Source organism: Echinops telfairi, unplaced genomic scaffold, assembly GCF_000313985.2.
Source record: "Echinops telfairi isolate 266 unplaced genomic scaffold, ASM31398v2 ScPeMD7_5;HRSCAF=22, whole genome shotgun sequence".
In the NCBI taxonomy this organism is placed as follows: domain Eukaryota; kingdom Metazoa; phylum Chordata; class Mammalia; order Afrosoricida; family Tenrecidae; genus Echinops; species Echinops telfairi.
In genome coordinates this window covers 30,123,376-30,139,687 of record NW_022103901.1, presented here as the reverse complement: position 1 = coordinate 30,139,687, position 16,312 = coordinate 30,123,376, and the positions used below count along the sequence as shown (strand labels likewise).

Sequence of the window (16,312 nt, the reverse complement as noted above, 5' to 3'; positions counted from 1 at the left end):
CCTGTCCGACGGGTGACATCATCTTTAACACCTTGTCTGCACTGGGAAATGGTTTGCAACAGTGTTTCCCCACGTGCCTCCCACGTCCCTGGCCCCCTCCCTGCCTTCTGAGCTGTGTTGAGGGCACAGGCTGCCCTTTGGTCTCTGTGGCGGCTTCCTTCCAGGAGCAAGCTCCGCGCAGGTGCTACGTTCACTTTGCCTGCCTCCTGTTTGGCTGGAAGGTGATCCCAGGTTGGTTCACATCCAGACTTGAAGGGTCTCAAAGGGCCACCATTTCAAGGGTTCTGCCCATCTCCAGCAGGCCAGTAACTGCTTTTTTTCATCATGATTTTGAATTTGGCGCCTTCTCCTCCCACTCCCCAGGACCTTCTCTTGTGACTGGTCAGAATGATAGCCAGGCACCATCTGCTTCTTCAGATTTAAGGTGGTGGAGGCCGGGGTCCGGGTGCCCACAAGTCCTTGGCCTGATTGTTTTCTTGAGTCTCTGATCTTCACACGTCCTTGCTCTGGACGGGAAGAAGTCAGAGGTGGTCTTAGATGGCTGCTTGTGCATTTCCTGCTTCGAACCAGGTTCTGTTCAGAAATGCTGTATACAAGGACACTTAGCAGACCTGATATTTTCTGTTCTCAATTCAAAATGTTCTTTCTATAAAGGTCTTCATAGGTTGGAGTGAAAATTTCAGCACACCCTCATAGTAGCTAGGTGGTGGGCAGGGCAGGGGCAGCAGGTTGTAGTGGCCGCTGGGCAGGGCTTCACTCGGGAGATGAGGTGGATGGAGCAGGGAGGTTGTCCTTTGAAATCTGGGTCAAGAGGGCTGAGTTCCTTCAGGGGGCAGGCTCTCTGAGGGGTGGGGAGTCACGTCCTTGGGTTGGTGTCTTCTGTCCAAGGCCCATGGTCCCTGGGGGCCAGCCCTCAGGGTTAAAGAGCAGCTGCCCACCAGGAGTGACAGACACCAGCGGTCACTTAGCAGGATGTGGGCAGCACTGTGTCCCAAGCAGGGCTGAGCTGGGCTGTCAGTACCAGTCAGGTGGAGGTCCCGGGACCCCTGGCCTGTGGTCTGCCTCTACAGCAGATGGTCTGTGTGCATGCCCCCCCCATATTCCTCCCTGTCCCCGGGTAGAGGGGAGACTTCCAGGACAGAGGATGGGGAGCTGGGCGACAGTGCCCCTGCAGGAGATGCTCTCAGGACCCGGAGCAGGGCTAAGGGGCTGGGCTGCGTGCGTACCCCCCCCCCCACCTTGCCCTGTCCCAGCACTGCCCTCTTTTCCATGTTTCCAGATCTACAAGTCATCCAAATGCAACGATATGCGACAAACCGGCTACTGTCCACGGGGCCCTTTCTGCGCCTTCGCCCACGTGGAAAGTAAGTGCTTGGTGCTGCCCGAGTCCCCGTATTCGGAACAGACCCAGCTTCTACTCATTATGGGCAGGGGGCTTGGGAGCACCCCAATATATCTGCTTAAAGCCACTGGGACACGAGGGCGAGCATCCTGCATTAGGGCTGACCCAGGTCTGGCCACACAGCCCACAGTTGCCCTCTGCCCTGGGAGGCCCGGGATGGGTGACTGGGCTCTGAAGGACAGCCAGGGGGCCTTCCGCCTGGCACAGCCACCTCCCTGCCTGAACCTGGCAGGGTAGAACTGCCTCTGTGGGTTTCTGAGATGGTAAATCTTTATGGGAGTAGAAAGCCTCATCTTTCTCCCATGGAGTGCCTGGTGGTTTCGAACTACCGACCTTGCAGTTGCAGCCCAGGGTGTAGCCTAGTGTGGCACCAGGGCTCCTTCTTTAAGTATAAGCAGCAAATCCCAGGACATTCCCCACTGGCATCTCCCCCCCTGCTCAGAAAAGTCATCGCACCAGCACGGGCCTGGCTGGCTGGTTTGATGGGGGATCCCTTCACTCACGGCCTGACCTCCCTTCTTGGCAGAGAGCATAGGAATCACAAGTGACTGGGGTTGCAGGGACCCCAACTTCACCCACAGCCCCACACCGAACAGCGGCCCCCTAGGAAACGTAAGTTGACAGCCTGCAAAGGGGGACTCGGGTGGCCAGTTGTGTGTGCTGACACCAAGGGTGGAGGGGGAGGCAGCCTGCCCAGTGTGGTCAGTGACATTTGAGCCGAGGCCTGCGGGGACTCAGATCCCTGTCTGGCTGTGAGTGAGAGGTGTGATCGTGTCCAGGAGATTTCCAAGTCCTCCCAGACCGGCGGGGAGTACTGACAGGGGCTCTGGGGCTGCAAGGGGCTGCTCGGCATTTTTCCAATGGCCCTCTCGCTGTCCTGTCCCCTGTGCAGGCAAAGCGGAGAGACTCGCCCGCGGAAGGTGGCCAGAAAGGCGGTGAACGCAGCCTCAAGCAGGTGAAGCGGCTATGGTTGCTCTCCTTCCCCGGCCATGACTCCGAGCTCCCTCTGCTGCTGACGCCATCTCACGTGGTCACCCTGTGACGGTTCTTTCCCACGGTTACTCGGCTGCGGTCTTTCACGCATGCCCACCACCCCTGTCCCAAAGTGCTCTGGTTCAGGGCCTTTGGGACAGAGCTTGTTTTTCTGATTCTCACAATGCCCCATGCCACAGTCCTGGGGCCTCTAGGTCTGATGGTTTAATATGTGTGGGGAACTCAAGACGGGGTAAAACCCAGGCTTGGGACCAACTTCTCAAAGATCAGGCAGAGCCTGTCCTAGTGAGCCGGCCAGGCTGTCTCCACACCCCACCTGAAGGTCGTGGCCTCGGGGGAGTGGCTAGGTGTGGGCATGAGAGAGCCCAGGCAGACTTTTGGAGTGAAGAGTCAGGCGGTGTGGCCGGGGTGAGAAAGAGGCTGGGTGGGGGGTGGGGGGTAATGATGAGGGTGCCTGGCTGTAGGTTTTGTTGAAGTTTTGTCACAGCACCTCCAATGGGGTGCAGCCACCTCATGCTGTGCAGTACCCCCACCTTCACCCACCACTGTGGACTTGGGCCACGTAACTCAATGTTCTACTTGTTTGCTCAGCGTTGGGTTTTTGGTTTTAAAAAACAATTGATTTCCTGTAAATGCCAAAGCTGGTGTATTTCTATATCATCAGATAAGAACCAGAATGTTCTAGATGATTCCAGCGTTCCTGAGTTGGTCCAGGGAGACTGCAGGTTCTGGTCTCCTGGCACCTAAGCTGAGGGGATGGGGCATAGAGCAGCCATGGGGGCAGGAAGTCCCAGTGACACTGTGGCTGAAATGTCTAGCTGCCCAATAAAAGGGCAACAGTTAGAGCCCCCAGTCCCTCTGGGGGAGAAAGATGCAGCTGTCTGCTTCAGTCAGAACGAGTCTCAGAATCCACAGGGCCCAGCGGGCATTTCCCCCATCCTACGGGCATGCACAGGTCAGAACGGCCCCGAAGCCAATGACTTTGTGTTGGTTTTTAGTGTCTTATTGTCTGAGTCGGTGGCATCACATCAGTCCCTCCTCTTGATGGACACCTGCAGTGCTCCCGCCTTCCTGGCCATTGCCTGCACCCCCCTTTTCCGGAAAGAGGGTATATCGTGAATACGGGGGTGGTTTACTGAGTGTTTTTAGAGGCTGACAGTTCATACACATTTCGTTTCAACTCCTCCCTGGCTTTGGGGGCAGTGTCCATCCCCAGGCCATTCCCTCTGTGCTGGCTCCTTCCAAACCCTGTCCTGGTGGAAATGTTGCCTTCTTGACTTTAGATGGTCAGTTAGCCTAACACAAGGGTGAGTACCGCTCTATCCCTGCGAGGAGACTGAGGGCCAGGGTCTCCGGGGGTCTCCCCCATCTCTTTTTAGCCACTATGTCTACATTCACTTAAAGTTTTTTCATTATTACTTTTTTACACTCACTTTTGGAAAGTTATCCTGTGTCTGAGCTAGGGTACATCCCCGGCCACCCCTGAGTCCTAGAGTGCTGCCTGGCCAGGCCATCATTCATGAGAGGCAGGAAGCCCCCCCAGGACAAAGCTGGTCTCACCTGTCCTCCTCATCTGTTGGGACAGAACCAGCTCACGGTGCTGGCTGTGGTCCGCCCGCTGTCCACCAGTACTGGCTCCGGGACACCCTCGCCGACGGTGATGTCTGCCCTGGACGCCCGCACCCTCCTGCTGGACCCCACGAGCACCACCGTGGAGTCTGTCCTGGGTGAGTCCAGCCCTGCTACTCCCTCTTCATGTGTGTATGCGCAGCAGCTCCTGGGACACACTTGGTCACTGTGCCTTCCCAGCAGCTCCCTCTTGGTGTGTCCCACAAAGTCACAACTGCAGAGGTTGTGTCTTTGGTGGGGGACACATGAAAATGTCCTTGTGAAGCCAGAGGTTGCCCGAGGGGCAGTGGGGCCACAGCAGTAGGGTGTCCTAGAGTTTGGGGGAACCTCCATCTGGGTGGGAAGATGGTGGCCACACGGGGACTGGGGGAGCAGGCCAGAAGGAGCTGGGTGTGTCCTGCACTGGGTCACCATCTTTCCAACATCTTTGACTTGGGGTAGCTCTTCCCAGCAGACAGGCAGAGACAGTGTTTGCTGACCCGATAGAGGCTGGTGGTTAATCACAGCTGGGCAGAGGCAGGGGAGGGGGTGACCACACTGGCTCTGTGGTCAGTTATATCCCAGATGAGATCTTGGTAGACTTGTCCTTTGGGGCCCCAGGGCTGGAGGGGTAGCCGCCAGTGGTGACCAGGCAGCAGTGCCAAGCACCACTGTGAGTTAAACGCTCCTTGTTAAACGCAAGCCTCCAGATGCGAGAGAGCCCAAAGGGGAGGGGGCCTGACAGTGATGGGGGTGAAGTTCCCCTCAGCTGCGGGGGGCCTGGGCGGAGATAAGAGGCGGTGCAGTTTGTGATGGGCAGGGTGAAAGGGCGTCAGAGTCTGTGCTGGGGTTGGAGCTGAGCGGGAGTATGGGGGTGCAAGGGCGGGGCCTGATGACATTGGAGGCGTAGGAGGTGGAGTCTGTTGGGGCTGGAGCTGAACAGGGATGGGGCCTGAAGATGCTGGAGCGGTGGGAGGGCGGAGCCTGCGTTAGAGGCGGGGTTTGAGATGGGCGTGGTTTCTCAGGGGCGGGGTGAAGGAGGGCGGAGTCCGCGGGGTTAGAGTTGAGTGGAGGCGGAGCCTAGTGAAACCCAGGTTGGTGGGAGGGCGGAGCCTGCGCCGGGTAGGAGCAGACAGCTTGGGAGGTTCAGACGCGGGAAGCAGGGCCAGGATGGAGTCTGGGTCAAGGGAGGTGGCAGGTCCGGGATCGCTGGGACGTCAAGAACCGACATTTGGCGTCATCGATGCCGTCGGGCACCAGCGCCTGACGTGATCGAGGTCCGGGACGGGCTGCGTCTGGGTCAGACCGGGCGGTTACGAGACGTAATGCGTCACGCAGGGCGGGACCGGGCCAGTCGGCGCATGCGTGGCAGGGCGGGGAGGGGCCGGGCGGGTTTGAATCGGCGGCGGCGGCGCGGCGGCGGCCAGGGGACGGTGAGTCAGCATCACATGCGACGCTTGGCTCTTGGGGCCCCGGCGGGGCAAGTGGGTCAGGAGCGCGCCCAGGTGCTGTGGTCTCAGGGCCGCCGGCAGCTCAGGGCGTTTAGAGGCCGCCTGGTGCCAGTGTAGCCGCCCCTTTCCGTCTGCACCTGTACGTGCCCGCGCCTAAACCTGCCCATCCTGCATCCAAACTCAAACCTGCCTGCATCTCCTGCCTCCAAACCCAAACCTGTCCTCGCATCCCTGCGGCCACCTGCTTACCAAGTTCTCTAGTGTCTAGCCCCTGCCTCCAGTCCCCCTGACCATCAGGCCGGTTTCCAGAGCTCGGGTGAGGGTAGCTTTCTCCAGCGACCAGCAACTACTCAGGGCTGACACTGATGGCTGTCCCCCAGATCCCTTTAATGGTAGAGACCCCTTGAGAGGGGCGGGGCATCACGGATGTCCCCAGCCAATTGGGGTGGGCTTCTCCTCCAATAGAGGAAGGACTTGGGGTCTGGGGAAGCGTGACTGTTCTGGGTCTGGCCTTTGCCCCAGGCAGGTCTGTCTGTGTGTCCCTAGAGCCCAGAGGTTGGCAGGGCAGGCCAGGGTCATTACTCAGCAGTTTGGGGCTTTTTCCTCACGGCCAGCAGGCATCCAGGTCAGCTGAACTGTGCATGGACCTGCTGGTTATATAACCGTCCACCTAGTTCCTAAGCTCCTGCTGCCCCAGAACGATCCTCTGAAGGGGGACTGGCATAGGGGTGGGTGGGGTCACTGCTAAAGGAAGGTTCCACTCTGGACCCAGGCCCCGCCTCCACACACCTGTGTGCCTGAGGATCCCTGGGGCTGCTGAAGGGTGCTGTGTCTGGCCGAGTCAGAGCTGGAGTGTGTGTGCGCCCTGTGCGTGTGGCTGTGCCCCCTGGGGCCCCAGACGGTGATGGCAGGTGTGTAAGGGTTGGGGGAGCAAGGGGGGAATAGCCCAGGTGCTGAGTCACAAGCAGGTGGGTGCCTGCTGTCAGATGGCTCAGGGTGTCAGATGACTTCACATTCAACCTGGCTCTTTGTTTAGTTTCTGGGCTCTGCAGAACAACTCCGGCTAAGGGTTCAGTCCAGGGGGCCGGATTGCTGGGGGTGGCGGTTGGGAGGCGCTGTACGGGAGGAGGTCAGTGCTCATCTGGGATGAGTGCCTGCACAGGCCGGCACTGTGGGGGTGGTTCTTAATGGGTGGGGCTGGGAGAGGCCTCTGGAAGGGAGGATGCCACCCTGGGCACTAAGGCGCAGCCTATAGGATGTGTCTGGGGTGTATGATTAGCTGCCCGATCGTCCTGCTGGGGGTGGTGGCGGCCGGGGCTCTGAATGGCTGAAACAAGATGAGGGGTTTTCGGGGGTCCAAGGTCGGACCCCAGGGTGATATCCCTGACGGTAAAGTGGCTCTGTTTGACAGGTTCTGCTTTAGATCTGCATTTTAGTGACATAAATATCGCATCTCTAGAGAAAGGTCTGGAAGAGCAGGAGAACGGCGAGCCCACACCAGCAGGTAAGGCCCTGGGCCTGAGGCCTTTCCTGTCGCCTGTATTCTCACAGGAGTTTGGGGGGGAGGATGCTGGCTCTCAGGTGGGGGAGAGGTGTGGAGGTCTCTGTCTCTGGTCCCTTGCCCCTTTTGTATTGGCCTCCTCGGCCCTCATTTACCCCTCCTCCCCTCCCCCAAGTGAAACTCCCTTTCAAGTCTGATCTCATAGCCAACTCCTACAAAGATGACGGAGGCAGTTCTTGTGCCCCAAAGGGCAGGCTGGCTTCCCGCATCGGTATCTGAGTGTAAACTCCCATGGAACCAAACATTTTCCTCCTCCTCCTCCAAGTGGCTGGTGGCGGCTTCAAGTTGCCGACGGTGCCCAAAGACCAGTCCACCAGCATCACATGTTAGTGAGCAGGCTGAAGCCTCCAAGGTTTCCCCTTGACATTAAAAGCACTTCATCCAGTTCCTGGCCGCCCTGAAGGTGCTCTGGCTGGCCGAGATCCCTCTGGAGCCAGTGCACCAGGACTCTGCCCCTCCCTGACATCCCTTCTCCCTCTGCCTGTAGGTCAGCGGCTGCTGGGTGGCTCTGCCCCGGTGGCCATTCCGGGTCCTCTGACACGTTCCTCGTCGCTGCTGTCATCCTCATCCCTGTCCACCTCCCCACTCAGTTCTCTCTCCCAGTCCCTGTCGGGGCCACTGGTCTCCTCGGCTATGACACCCCCTCAGCAGCCCCCACCGCCTCCCAAGTCAGAGCCTGGGGGCCTGGGCTCCTCGGCCTCCTCCTACAGCTCCTTAGGTGAGCGGGGCCGGGGTAGGGTGGGGTGGGCTGTGAACCCACCGGCCTCCCCACGGCACATGCAGTGGGACTACCTGAAGGCCCGGGCTCCTGGTTAAGTTACTGTGCCGCCTCCCTTGTTCAAAGCTGTTGATTTTACACATCTCCGTGTTGGCAGGTACCACCTGTGTCCTGGGGAGGGCACAGGGGGTCCCAGAACAGGCTCACAAAAAGTACCAATTTGAGCAGGCCCCCAGAAACGGACGTCACCCCTTTCCTTCTACAAGCTCAGCAACCGTTGGTCTGAGAACAGGGCTGGTCTCAGCGCCCCCACCCTGGCTTCCGTCAGGACCAGGGTGCAGAGCCCCAGGGTCCCCAGCCATCCCCTCCCCCCCATCGCCCTCGCAGGCTTAAACGGCGTCCCTGGGAACATCTGGGACTTCGTGTCGGGCAGCTTCTCCCCCAGCCCATCCCCCATCCTGGGCAGCGGACCCACTGCCCCCTCCACTGGCGGGAGCCCCAGTGGCGCCGAACTGGCCCGCGTGCGGCGGCAATTGGACGAGGCCAAGCGCAGGATCCGGCAGTGGGAGGAGTCCTGGCAGCAGGTGAAGCAGGTGAGGGCGCTGCGGCGGGCCTGTGGGGGGGGCGCCGCCCCGCCGCCCCCTTCGTGCGGCCCCCAGCCCCGTCTTCCTGCTCGCAGGCCTGCGACGCGTGGCAGCGCGAAGCCCAGGCAGCCAAGGAGCGCGCGCGGGCGGCTGACAGTGACCGGCAGGCAGCGCTGCGGCGCAAGGAGGAGGTGGAGGTGCGCTGCCGGCAGCTGCGGGAGGAGCTCGGGGGCCTGGGCCTTGCGGCGCTACCAGGGCTGCGGGGCGGCGGCGACCTGGAGGCCACGCCACTGCCCACGCTGCACTCGCTGCAGAGCCGCCTGCGCCTGGGCCTGGAGGCGGTGGACGGGGTGAGTCCGCGGCTGGGGCCTGGGGGCGGGGCGGGACATCACGGGCGGCAGGGGGCTGGCTGGCCAACCATGGGTTTTGTAGGTCATGTGGGTCGGGCCTCCATTCTCATCCTTTCATGTGCTGGTGGGCTACGGCCTGGCCCGCCTTTATAGCCCACGTCCCCACACCTCCCCTTTCCCTTGAAGGAGACCTCCCTCTGGCCCTGGGAATGGTGGGTGACAGGCAGCGGTGCCCCTGCCAACAGTCCCTCATCCCCGCAGGTCATTGTCCAGTTGCACGCGAAGCAGTGCCTGGCGTGCCAGGAGCGGGCCCGCAGCACCGCCCCCTTGCCCTGCCCCCACCGTGCCCTCTGTGAGCCCTGCGCCGCCAGTATGCCCGCTTGCTCCTACTGCAAGGCCCAGCCTGCCCAGTGGTGATCAGGCCCGCGCCTCAGCCTGCCTCGGGGAGCTGGACCAACCCGGAGCTCGCCTGCGCACTTATTTCCGTGGGCGCTTTCCTGGCGCGCCCACAACCCTGTGCAGATGGGCTCAGTGCAGGGGGGCGTGGTGGTCTGACCCTGCTGTTGGCTAGAGCACTCGGAGCTGAGTCTCCGGAAAGCACTTTGTAAAACCAAGGGGTTTAGTTAGTTGTTAAAAATTGCTCTATGCTGCTTTCTAGGTTTATAGTTTTGTTTTTTTAATATGCGATAATATGAAGCTTTCTATGTGTACTGTGAACTCTAAAATATTTCCTATCAGTTTCCTGTTAACTCATAGTCTGGTAAACATCTTAGATTTCACATTCTGAAATTTGTACTTATCTAAGGACTATCTATCTAGTGGAGAATGCTAGGGTTTTCAAATAAGTGCGAACAGATGGTATTTATAAGCGGAGCGAGCCTGAGAAGACGCATGTCCTGTTAGCTGTGTGCGTGGCTTCATGAAGGACCTGCTTTCTGAGCACTGCCCCCCATGCACGCCTGCTGGCAACGTTTTGTCCAGCACTGTGGTGTGGGGACAGCTCTCCCATGCCGCTACATGACCTGTGGCCACTTCTCCCAAGAAGAGGTGCAAGAGAGGTGGCTGACAGTTGCTAGCATTACTGCCTGTCATGAGAGGGCAGTGGCTGGAGCGAGTGGCAACAATGCATGTGGCAGGCGGTGGCTTGGAGCGTGGTTTCTAGAAGCGGCTGTGTCTGCCCTGCGGTTCCTCAGACCCGTCATGGGCAATGGTGCTTTGCAGCAGAGCCGCTTGGCCCAGCTCCGGGTGCCCCTGCCCCCTGATCTGTGACTGCAGAGCACAAGGTGTGATGGGCCAGGTGTCTGCAGGGAGGGGGCTGCCTTGGCCTGGGGGACTGGGACCGCCAGCCAGAAACCTCTTCTGGATGGAGTGTAAGACAGACAGACACCGGGGCCCTACAGGACCTGGCTTAGCTGTCCTCAGAATATCTCAACAGCTGCCTGGGCCCCAGCCCCCGCTGCCCCTGCACTGCGTCTCTGCCTGCTCCGGCTTTGCCAAAGACTTTTCATAGCGTTTTTTAAATGTGCAAAATGACTAGGTAAGAATTTTTATCAGTGACCAGATTAGAATGTATTTAATATAGTAAGGAATTTACAAACTTTTTCTAATGTCCACCAGGCCGCACACCCGTCTGCGGTTGCTGCCTCATTGGGTTCCAGTGGGCCCACCTGGGTCTAGTGACGGTGACAGCTCACTCGCTCGCCTGTAGAGATGACGTCTACTTGTGCTACTGTGATCACTGTTTGAAGTCCTTTATTTGTACTCGCATTGATGCTTCTGGCCCGGCTATGGCCAGCGGCATCTCTGGGAGGCCAGGCCGGCAAGGAGCATCTGTAGCTAGAGGTCCAGTTCGGGGATCGTGAGGAACCAGTGAGTTTCAAGTCTGTGTATAAGCTACTCCAGGCAGTTCTGTCTGCAGCTGGGCTGACATTCCAATGGTGGGGCCTCGAGTTCCCACTCTGGTGACCAAGATGGCCTAGGCAGTCTCCAGGGCACCATTAGTCACAGTCCTCGAGGGACACTCAAGTCCCTACTGCTTGGGCAGTCCTCCTGTGTCCCCAGGCTGCAGCAGGGCTGTAGGTCTAGGAGCCACAAAGTGCCTGCCTGGTGCTGGAGGCCCCCAGGGCTCTGGTCTGCATTCAAGTATTTAGATGGGAATGCTATTTGAAGGGATTCTTCACCGTGGAGGTAGCATTTACGATGCAGTTGACCATTGTGAACCCTTGTGTAAATGTTTTACACTCTAGCATTTATGTGACAGTTTACATGCACCCTGGAGTTACTTTTATCGGGGTCATTAAAACCTGGAACCTTTGTTCAGTCTGAGTTCCTGGGGCAGCCAGGGGTTGGCTCTCGGGAGCTGGCTGTAGTGTGTGGACCCTCAAATGCTGTAGTCCCTGGGCTGGGTCACAGTTTGTCACTGCGTCGTCCTGGGTCACCACGCAGCTGTGTTGGGAGACTGTACGTAGTGGTCCCAGTGGGAGGGGGATGAGTGGGCAGGCCCCGTGTAGTCTCTGTAGTCTGGGTGCTGTCAGGTCGGGCCAGCAGCTCTCGAAGCCGCTTCACCTCTTGAGCCAGTTCCTTGTGCGCCTGAAGGGGCAGCAGGGGCTCAGCACCCGTGAATGGCCACCACCACGTCCCCTCCCCATCCCCTGCCCGTACCTGACTGCAGCTCTCCAGATTATCAAACACCAGGCCCTGTGAGACCCCTTCCTGCAGAGTGGGGTCACGGTTCTGTGGTGCCCTCAAGTAGCCAGCCTCCTCAAAGAGCCTCCGCAGCTGCTTTGCATGGCCCTGGAGGGGAGGGGCCCTGGCTGAGTTGTGTCCAGAGAGGGGGAGGGGGGTGGCCAGGGAGGGGGACTGTGGGGGTCTTTACCTGGGGGGTGATAAGCTCATCAGCCAGCTCCTGCTCCACCTGGTCCCACCTCTGCTGCAGGCCCTCAGGCAGCACTGGGTACACTGTGGCCAGAAGCACTCAGTGGGGGGCGGGGCCGGCTGAACATCCCCCCCACACACACACACACTCTCCTGAGTCCCACCTAGCATGGTGTAGAGGGTGGTAGACATCCCTCCCTCCCCAGGGCCCCCCAATGCTCTCCTGAGTCCCACCTAGCTTGGTGTGGGGGTGGTAGAGACATCCCCCCATTCCCAGGGGCCCCCAACACTCTCCTGAGTCCCACCTAGCATGGCGTGGGGGTGGCAGACCAGCGGCGTCTCAAATGTCAGTGAGTACACACAGGTACTGGGCTCTGACACCTGGGCCAGCCGGTGGTTTTTCCCGCATGTGAGCTCCACCTGGGGGCAAAGGCATGGGGTTGGGCGGCCAGTCTGGATGCCTGGGGTCTTGGCCCCGCCCCCCTCCACCCCAGGGACCTCACCTTGGTCTGCCGGCTCTTGGGGCCGCAGGAGTCACCATCCCGCATCCACATACCCACGAAGGTGTAGTTGGCAATTTCCCACTCATGCCAGATGCTGGAGAGGGGAGCAGGTGACCCAGGCCATCCACAGGGGCTTACCACGTGGGAGTGGGGAATGAGGGTAGCACCCCCACCCCCCCTGCCTCCAGCCCAGCCCACCGCTCACCCCAGGATCCCGCTGTAGGCGTTCCAGCGGAAGGTCTGCTCGTGCTGAGTAACATTGTGGAAGGGGCAGAACTCATACTTGTACCTAAGAGTGCAGAGCTTGGTCAGGAGGTAGGGGGTCCCAGGGGCCTGGGGGCTGCCCACCCTGCACTCACGTGGACTCTACGAGGCTGAAGCACTTGCCGGAGAGTCTGAGCAGGTGGTTGGGTCCTGCGGGGAGAGGGCAGTCTACCACGAGGCCAGGCCACTGGCACTGCATGCAGAGCCCACAGAGGCAAGGGTGGTGCTGTGCCCGCCCACTCTCTTGCAAAGAACTTCACCTTTGCCATAGAATGTGAAATCTGCTGGCCCCTCCCCCAACACAAAGTGCCTACTGGGTGCTGCTCGTGCTCTACTCAGCCCATGAAGCTCCTTCCAGGCCCGGGCAGGGTAACCCAGCCCTGGCTCTCAGAAGCCATGGGACCCCATCACTGTCCCGGCTCCCGGTCAGCAGCCTGTCTGCTTGGATTGCCTGGGCTTGGTGGACACACTGGCTGCAGGCCCAGGTTACAATGCTGGTGCTAGGCCCTGCCACAGCAGTGGCAGGCCAGTACAGCACACACCACCCACTGCCAAGCTTGATACACTAAGAGATGGCGGCATACAATGTCCTTTATCTACCACCAAATCAACCCAGTCCAGCGGATCCTAAGTGGCAAGCCAGTACAACACACACCACCCACTGCCAGGCTTGATGCACCAAGAGATGGCGGCATACAATGTCCTTTATCTACCACCAGATCAACCCAGTCCAGCGGATCCTGACCTCAGGCTGGGCCACAGGGTCCCTGGCCTGCCAGATCCAGGAAGAAGCCTGCCAGGCCTTTCTGCTGGGTGAGCAGCTGACTGCCATCTGCTGGCAGCACCCAGGGGCCTTTGCCCACTACAGGAATAGAGGCCAACCGCCAACCGGATAAACAGAAAATCCACATGGAGGGAGAGCTCAAAGAGCACGCCAGCACACCCGTGCTTCGCTGCCAGGGGTCCAAGCACTTCTAGGAAATGTAAATCCATCCCCACCCCACCCTGGGGCCCAACTTTTCAGCCAAAGAGCAGCCAGGTGGAGACGGTGAACAGGAACCTGGAGGAGGGGGCCAGCCCTGGCTGTTGTAAAGATCAAGATCATTGGAGCAGTGCCTGCCAGGGATGGCCCGGGACGCCGGCCATGAGGGGGGGAGGAGGAGAGACAGACAGAAAAAGCTGGAACAGGTGTTGTGACCCTGTGAGACTGCAGTCAACAGCACGATTCAAAACAAGTGTGAGCTGCTGGGTGAAACCACGTGCTCTCCGAATAGTCAGTCATCCAGATGACAACAAAGTGACCAAATGAGCCACCTGTGCCACGAACGCAAGCGGAAGCAGTGCTCAGAGGGAAGGGGCAGCCGTGTGAGCCGAATTAGGGGAGGGGTCCGTGGACCAGCAGCCCAGTATGCCTCAGGGAAAGCAGGCAGGGGGAGAGGGAACCAGCGGCTGGGTTTTCTTTGTCAACAGTCAGGCTGACAACCACAAACATGAGAGAGAGACCATTATCTAAGATGGGGCAGTGGAGGTCTCAAAGTGACCCTGTCGACGTATAAAGGGCCTTAGAACACCGTGAGCCACTGACCCCCCAGCCCCCCACGGTAATCACCGACTCTGCCTATGCCTTTCCAAACATGAAGTGGAGCGCAGGCCCCCAGCTCATTCTAAGAGGACAGCAGTACTCCCAATACCCAAACCAGGCATAGACAATGCGGAAAAATGGCAGGACACTGTACCTCGAGAGTACACCTTCCAAACTCGGCAAAATACGAGGGGATTTCAAAAAAGGTCATGGAAAGGTGGGATATGAAGACAGGGAATTCTTCCAGGAAGTTTTAGGTAGAAGCCTCTTCTGACTAGCACACTAAATCTTACAGCGCATTCAAAGCATTAATTACACACCATATTGTGGGGATTTGCACCCATGAGTGTAGGGTGGTTCCCTATTGACATAATGACTGTAAGGACGGCACATTGTACCATCCTTGGCTCTATTGTACGTGGGGTCACTAGGCTCGAGGACGGCACCTAACCACCATGGAAAAACCCCTTGCTACCTACAACACGGCAAGCCCAAATCAGATGCTGGCTGTCAGCACGCATGTCAGTGGATCCTGAACACAAACACAGACCACCACCACCCCAAACCTCCCCAGGAGTTTCCACGGGCGGTGGGTGGGTATTAGTTAATGGGAACTGTTGAAATGGTGTTGGTTATACAGTCTTTTTAAAAAGTAGACATGTATGTGTGTTTTAACAACCAAAAGCAAACACAGCAGGCAGTGTGTGCTGTGGAGCCCCACGTACACCCAGCCTCACCAGCGCATCATGAGTCAGGAGTGAGGGGTTGGGGGCCCAGCCCCGGGCCTGGGAGAAGTCCCTGCAGGGCCTGGGGTGTGATTGCACTGCTGGGCTCAGTTCTACCAAGGACCTCCAGCCAAAGCCGCAGACAGACACACTGAGAGACCTGGCAGCCACAGTAACATGGTGTCCAGCACTCTGGTTACAACAGAGAGCCCCACCTTCACGGTAGCCAGGCGCTCCACTGATCAAGTGTCCTGTGTTGAACCATCCAGCCCCAGGTGCCTTCTGACTTGATGAGAAAAAGGTCTTGAGGGGATGCCAGGTTCTCCTTGGTGCCCCTCACCTGGCAGGGTGCTTCCATCAAACTCACAGCTAGGAAGCCATCCGCTGCGACACATGAAGCTGCCAGGAGACAGCATGGACTTGGTAGTGAGGGGCCTGCCTGATTCTAACTTGGAGGCAATGTGATCTGCACCCCAGTCCCTCCCCACATGACCCAGTCTCCCCCAAATGGCTTAACTTGGCACTTCCAGGCCCATTTCCACATTTAGGGAAACATGCTCAATGGATTTACCCTAAATACTGGGTCCTTGCCCTGCAGTAAGCAAGCCACCCCTATAAATAACTGCTCCACAGGGCAGAGAGAACACCAACAAGTTGTGTTTCAGGAGGCTAACTAAGAGAGCATCGACAGCAACAAAGGCGTGGCAGGGACCCAAGGGGTCATCCCAGTTTCCAAGCGACGTTCACAATGTTCATCATGTACTACAGGCCAAGACTCTTAGGATATTTGGCAGGCCACCCAAAGCCAAAAAGCACAATCAGTACAAAAACATAGTCTATACAGAGGAATGCTACATTCATCATCTTGAAGTCTACCTTCCGCCTGCCCGAGCCTCCTGTACAAAGCCCAAGTGAGCAGGAGGCACCGAGTCCACGCCAAGTAGGGTGCAAGCAGCCATCCACCTTCCACACCCTTGCCATGCCCTGAGGAACAGATCAGAGTGCTGTCTTACAAACGGATCACCCTTAAAACGTGGCTGACTCACCTCAAAACGGCTGCAGTCTTGCTTGCTCACAAGCACAGCCTCAAGAGGCAGACGGAACCAGATACCAGGCATTCCTGCAAACATCCTGGACCCTCCTCACGAGCCAAGCAGGATATTAGAAACGGGGATGAGAACGATTATGGAGATGAAGACTAAAGATACACAATGAGCCAAGAGCACCAGTGCCCCTAGAGTCTGGTGTGAGGGTGGGGAGGGGACAAGATGCTCAAAGTCGGTCTAAACCCACTGTTGTTGACTCCATCGTCTGGTGATGCTCTAGGACAGGGCAGAACCCTTGCCCAGGGTTTTACAGACAGATGGCCGCACCTTTCTGCCTCGAAGTGGCCGATGGTTCTTAACCACCAAATTCTCTGTTAGCAGCCCCAAAGCTTAACCCATTGTGCCACCATGGACTTCTCAAAGCCTGTGTAAAGGGCCTAAAACAAGACCCTGCATTACCTGGACCCTTTATCTCTGAGCTCATGTCCTACTGTACCTTCCACCCAGTACACACACACACACACACACACACACACACACACACACTCGCGCAACTTCCACCCGAAATGTGCACACACAGAATCCTGGCTCAAGACCTGTGGGTGCTTCCTTTCCCCATACTTGGTTCCTTCCAGGTACCCACATCCTTCC

At 58.4% G+C, this 16,312-nt stretch overlaps 2 protein-coding genes across 2 annotated transcripts in view; one reads left to right on the top strand and one right to left on the bottom strand.

Moving 5' to 3' along the window:
• The window catches only part of UNKL (unk like zinc finger), a 34,293-nt gene extending 23,312 nt beyond the window's left edge, over positions 1–10,981 (top strand). The window contains exons 4-12 of the mRNA XM_045285721.1: positions 1,280–1,364; positions 1,929–2,014; positions 2,295–2,357; positions 3,981–4,122; positions 6,866–6,958; positions 7,503–7,733; positions 8,121–8,326; positions 8,413–8,667; positions 8,929–10,981. Of these exons, the coding sequence (XP_045141656.1) occupies positions 1,280–1,364; positions 1,929–2,014; positions 2,295–2,357; positions 3,981–4,122; positions 6,866–6,958; positions 7,503–7,733; positions 8,121–8,326; positions 8,413–8,667; positions 8,929–9,084 (1,317 nt within the window). The 3' untranslated portion in view covers positions 9,085–10,981. The remainder of the gene's footprint in view (positions 1–1,279; positions 1,365–1,928; positions 2,015–2,294; positions 2,358–3,980; positions 4,123–6,865; positions 6,959–7,502; positions 7,734–8,120; positions 8,327–8,412; positions 8,668–8,928) is intronic.
• Positions 10,403–16,312, bottom strand: part of GNPTG (N-acetylglucosamine-1-phosphate transferase subunit gamma) — a 7,905-nt gene continuing 1,995 nt past the window's right edge. The window contains exons 4-10 of the mRNA XM_004706134.2: positions 12,404–12,458; positions 12,250–12,333; positions 12,045–12,138; positions 11,847–11,961; positions 11,543–11,625; positions 11,329–11,460; positions 10,403–11,256 (exon numbers count right to left, since the gene is read on the bottom strand). Of these exons, the coding sequence (XP_004706191.1) occupies positions 11,074–11,256; positions 11,329–11,460; positions 11,543–11,625; positions 11,847–11,961; positions 12,045–12,138; positions 12,250–12,333; positions 12,404–12,458 (746 nt within the window). The 3' untranslated portion in view covers positions 10,403–11,073. The remainder of the gene's footprint in view (positions 11,257–11,328; positions 11,461–11,542; positions 11,626–11,846; positions 11,962–12,044; positions 12,139–12,249; positions 12,334–12,403; positions 12,459–16,312) is intronic.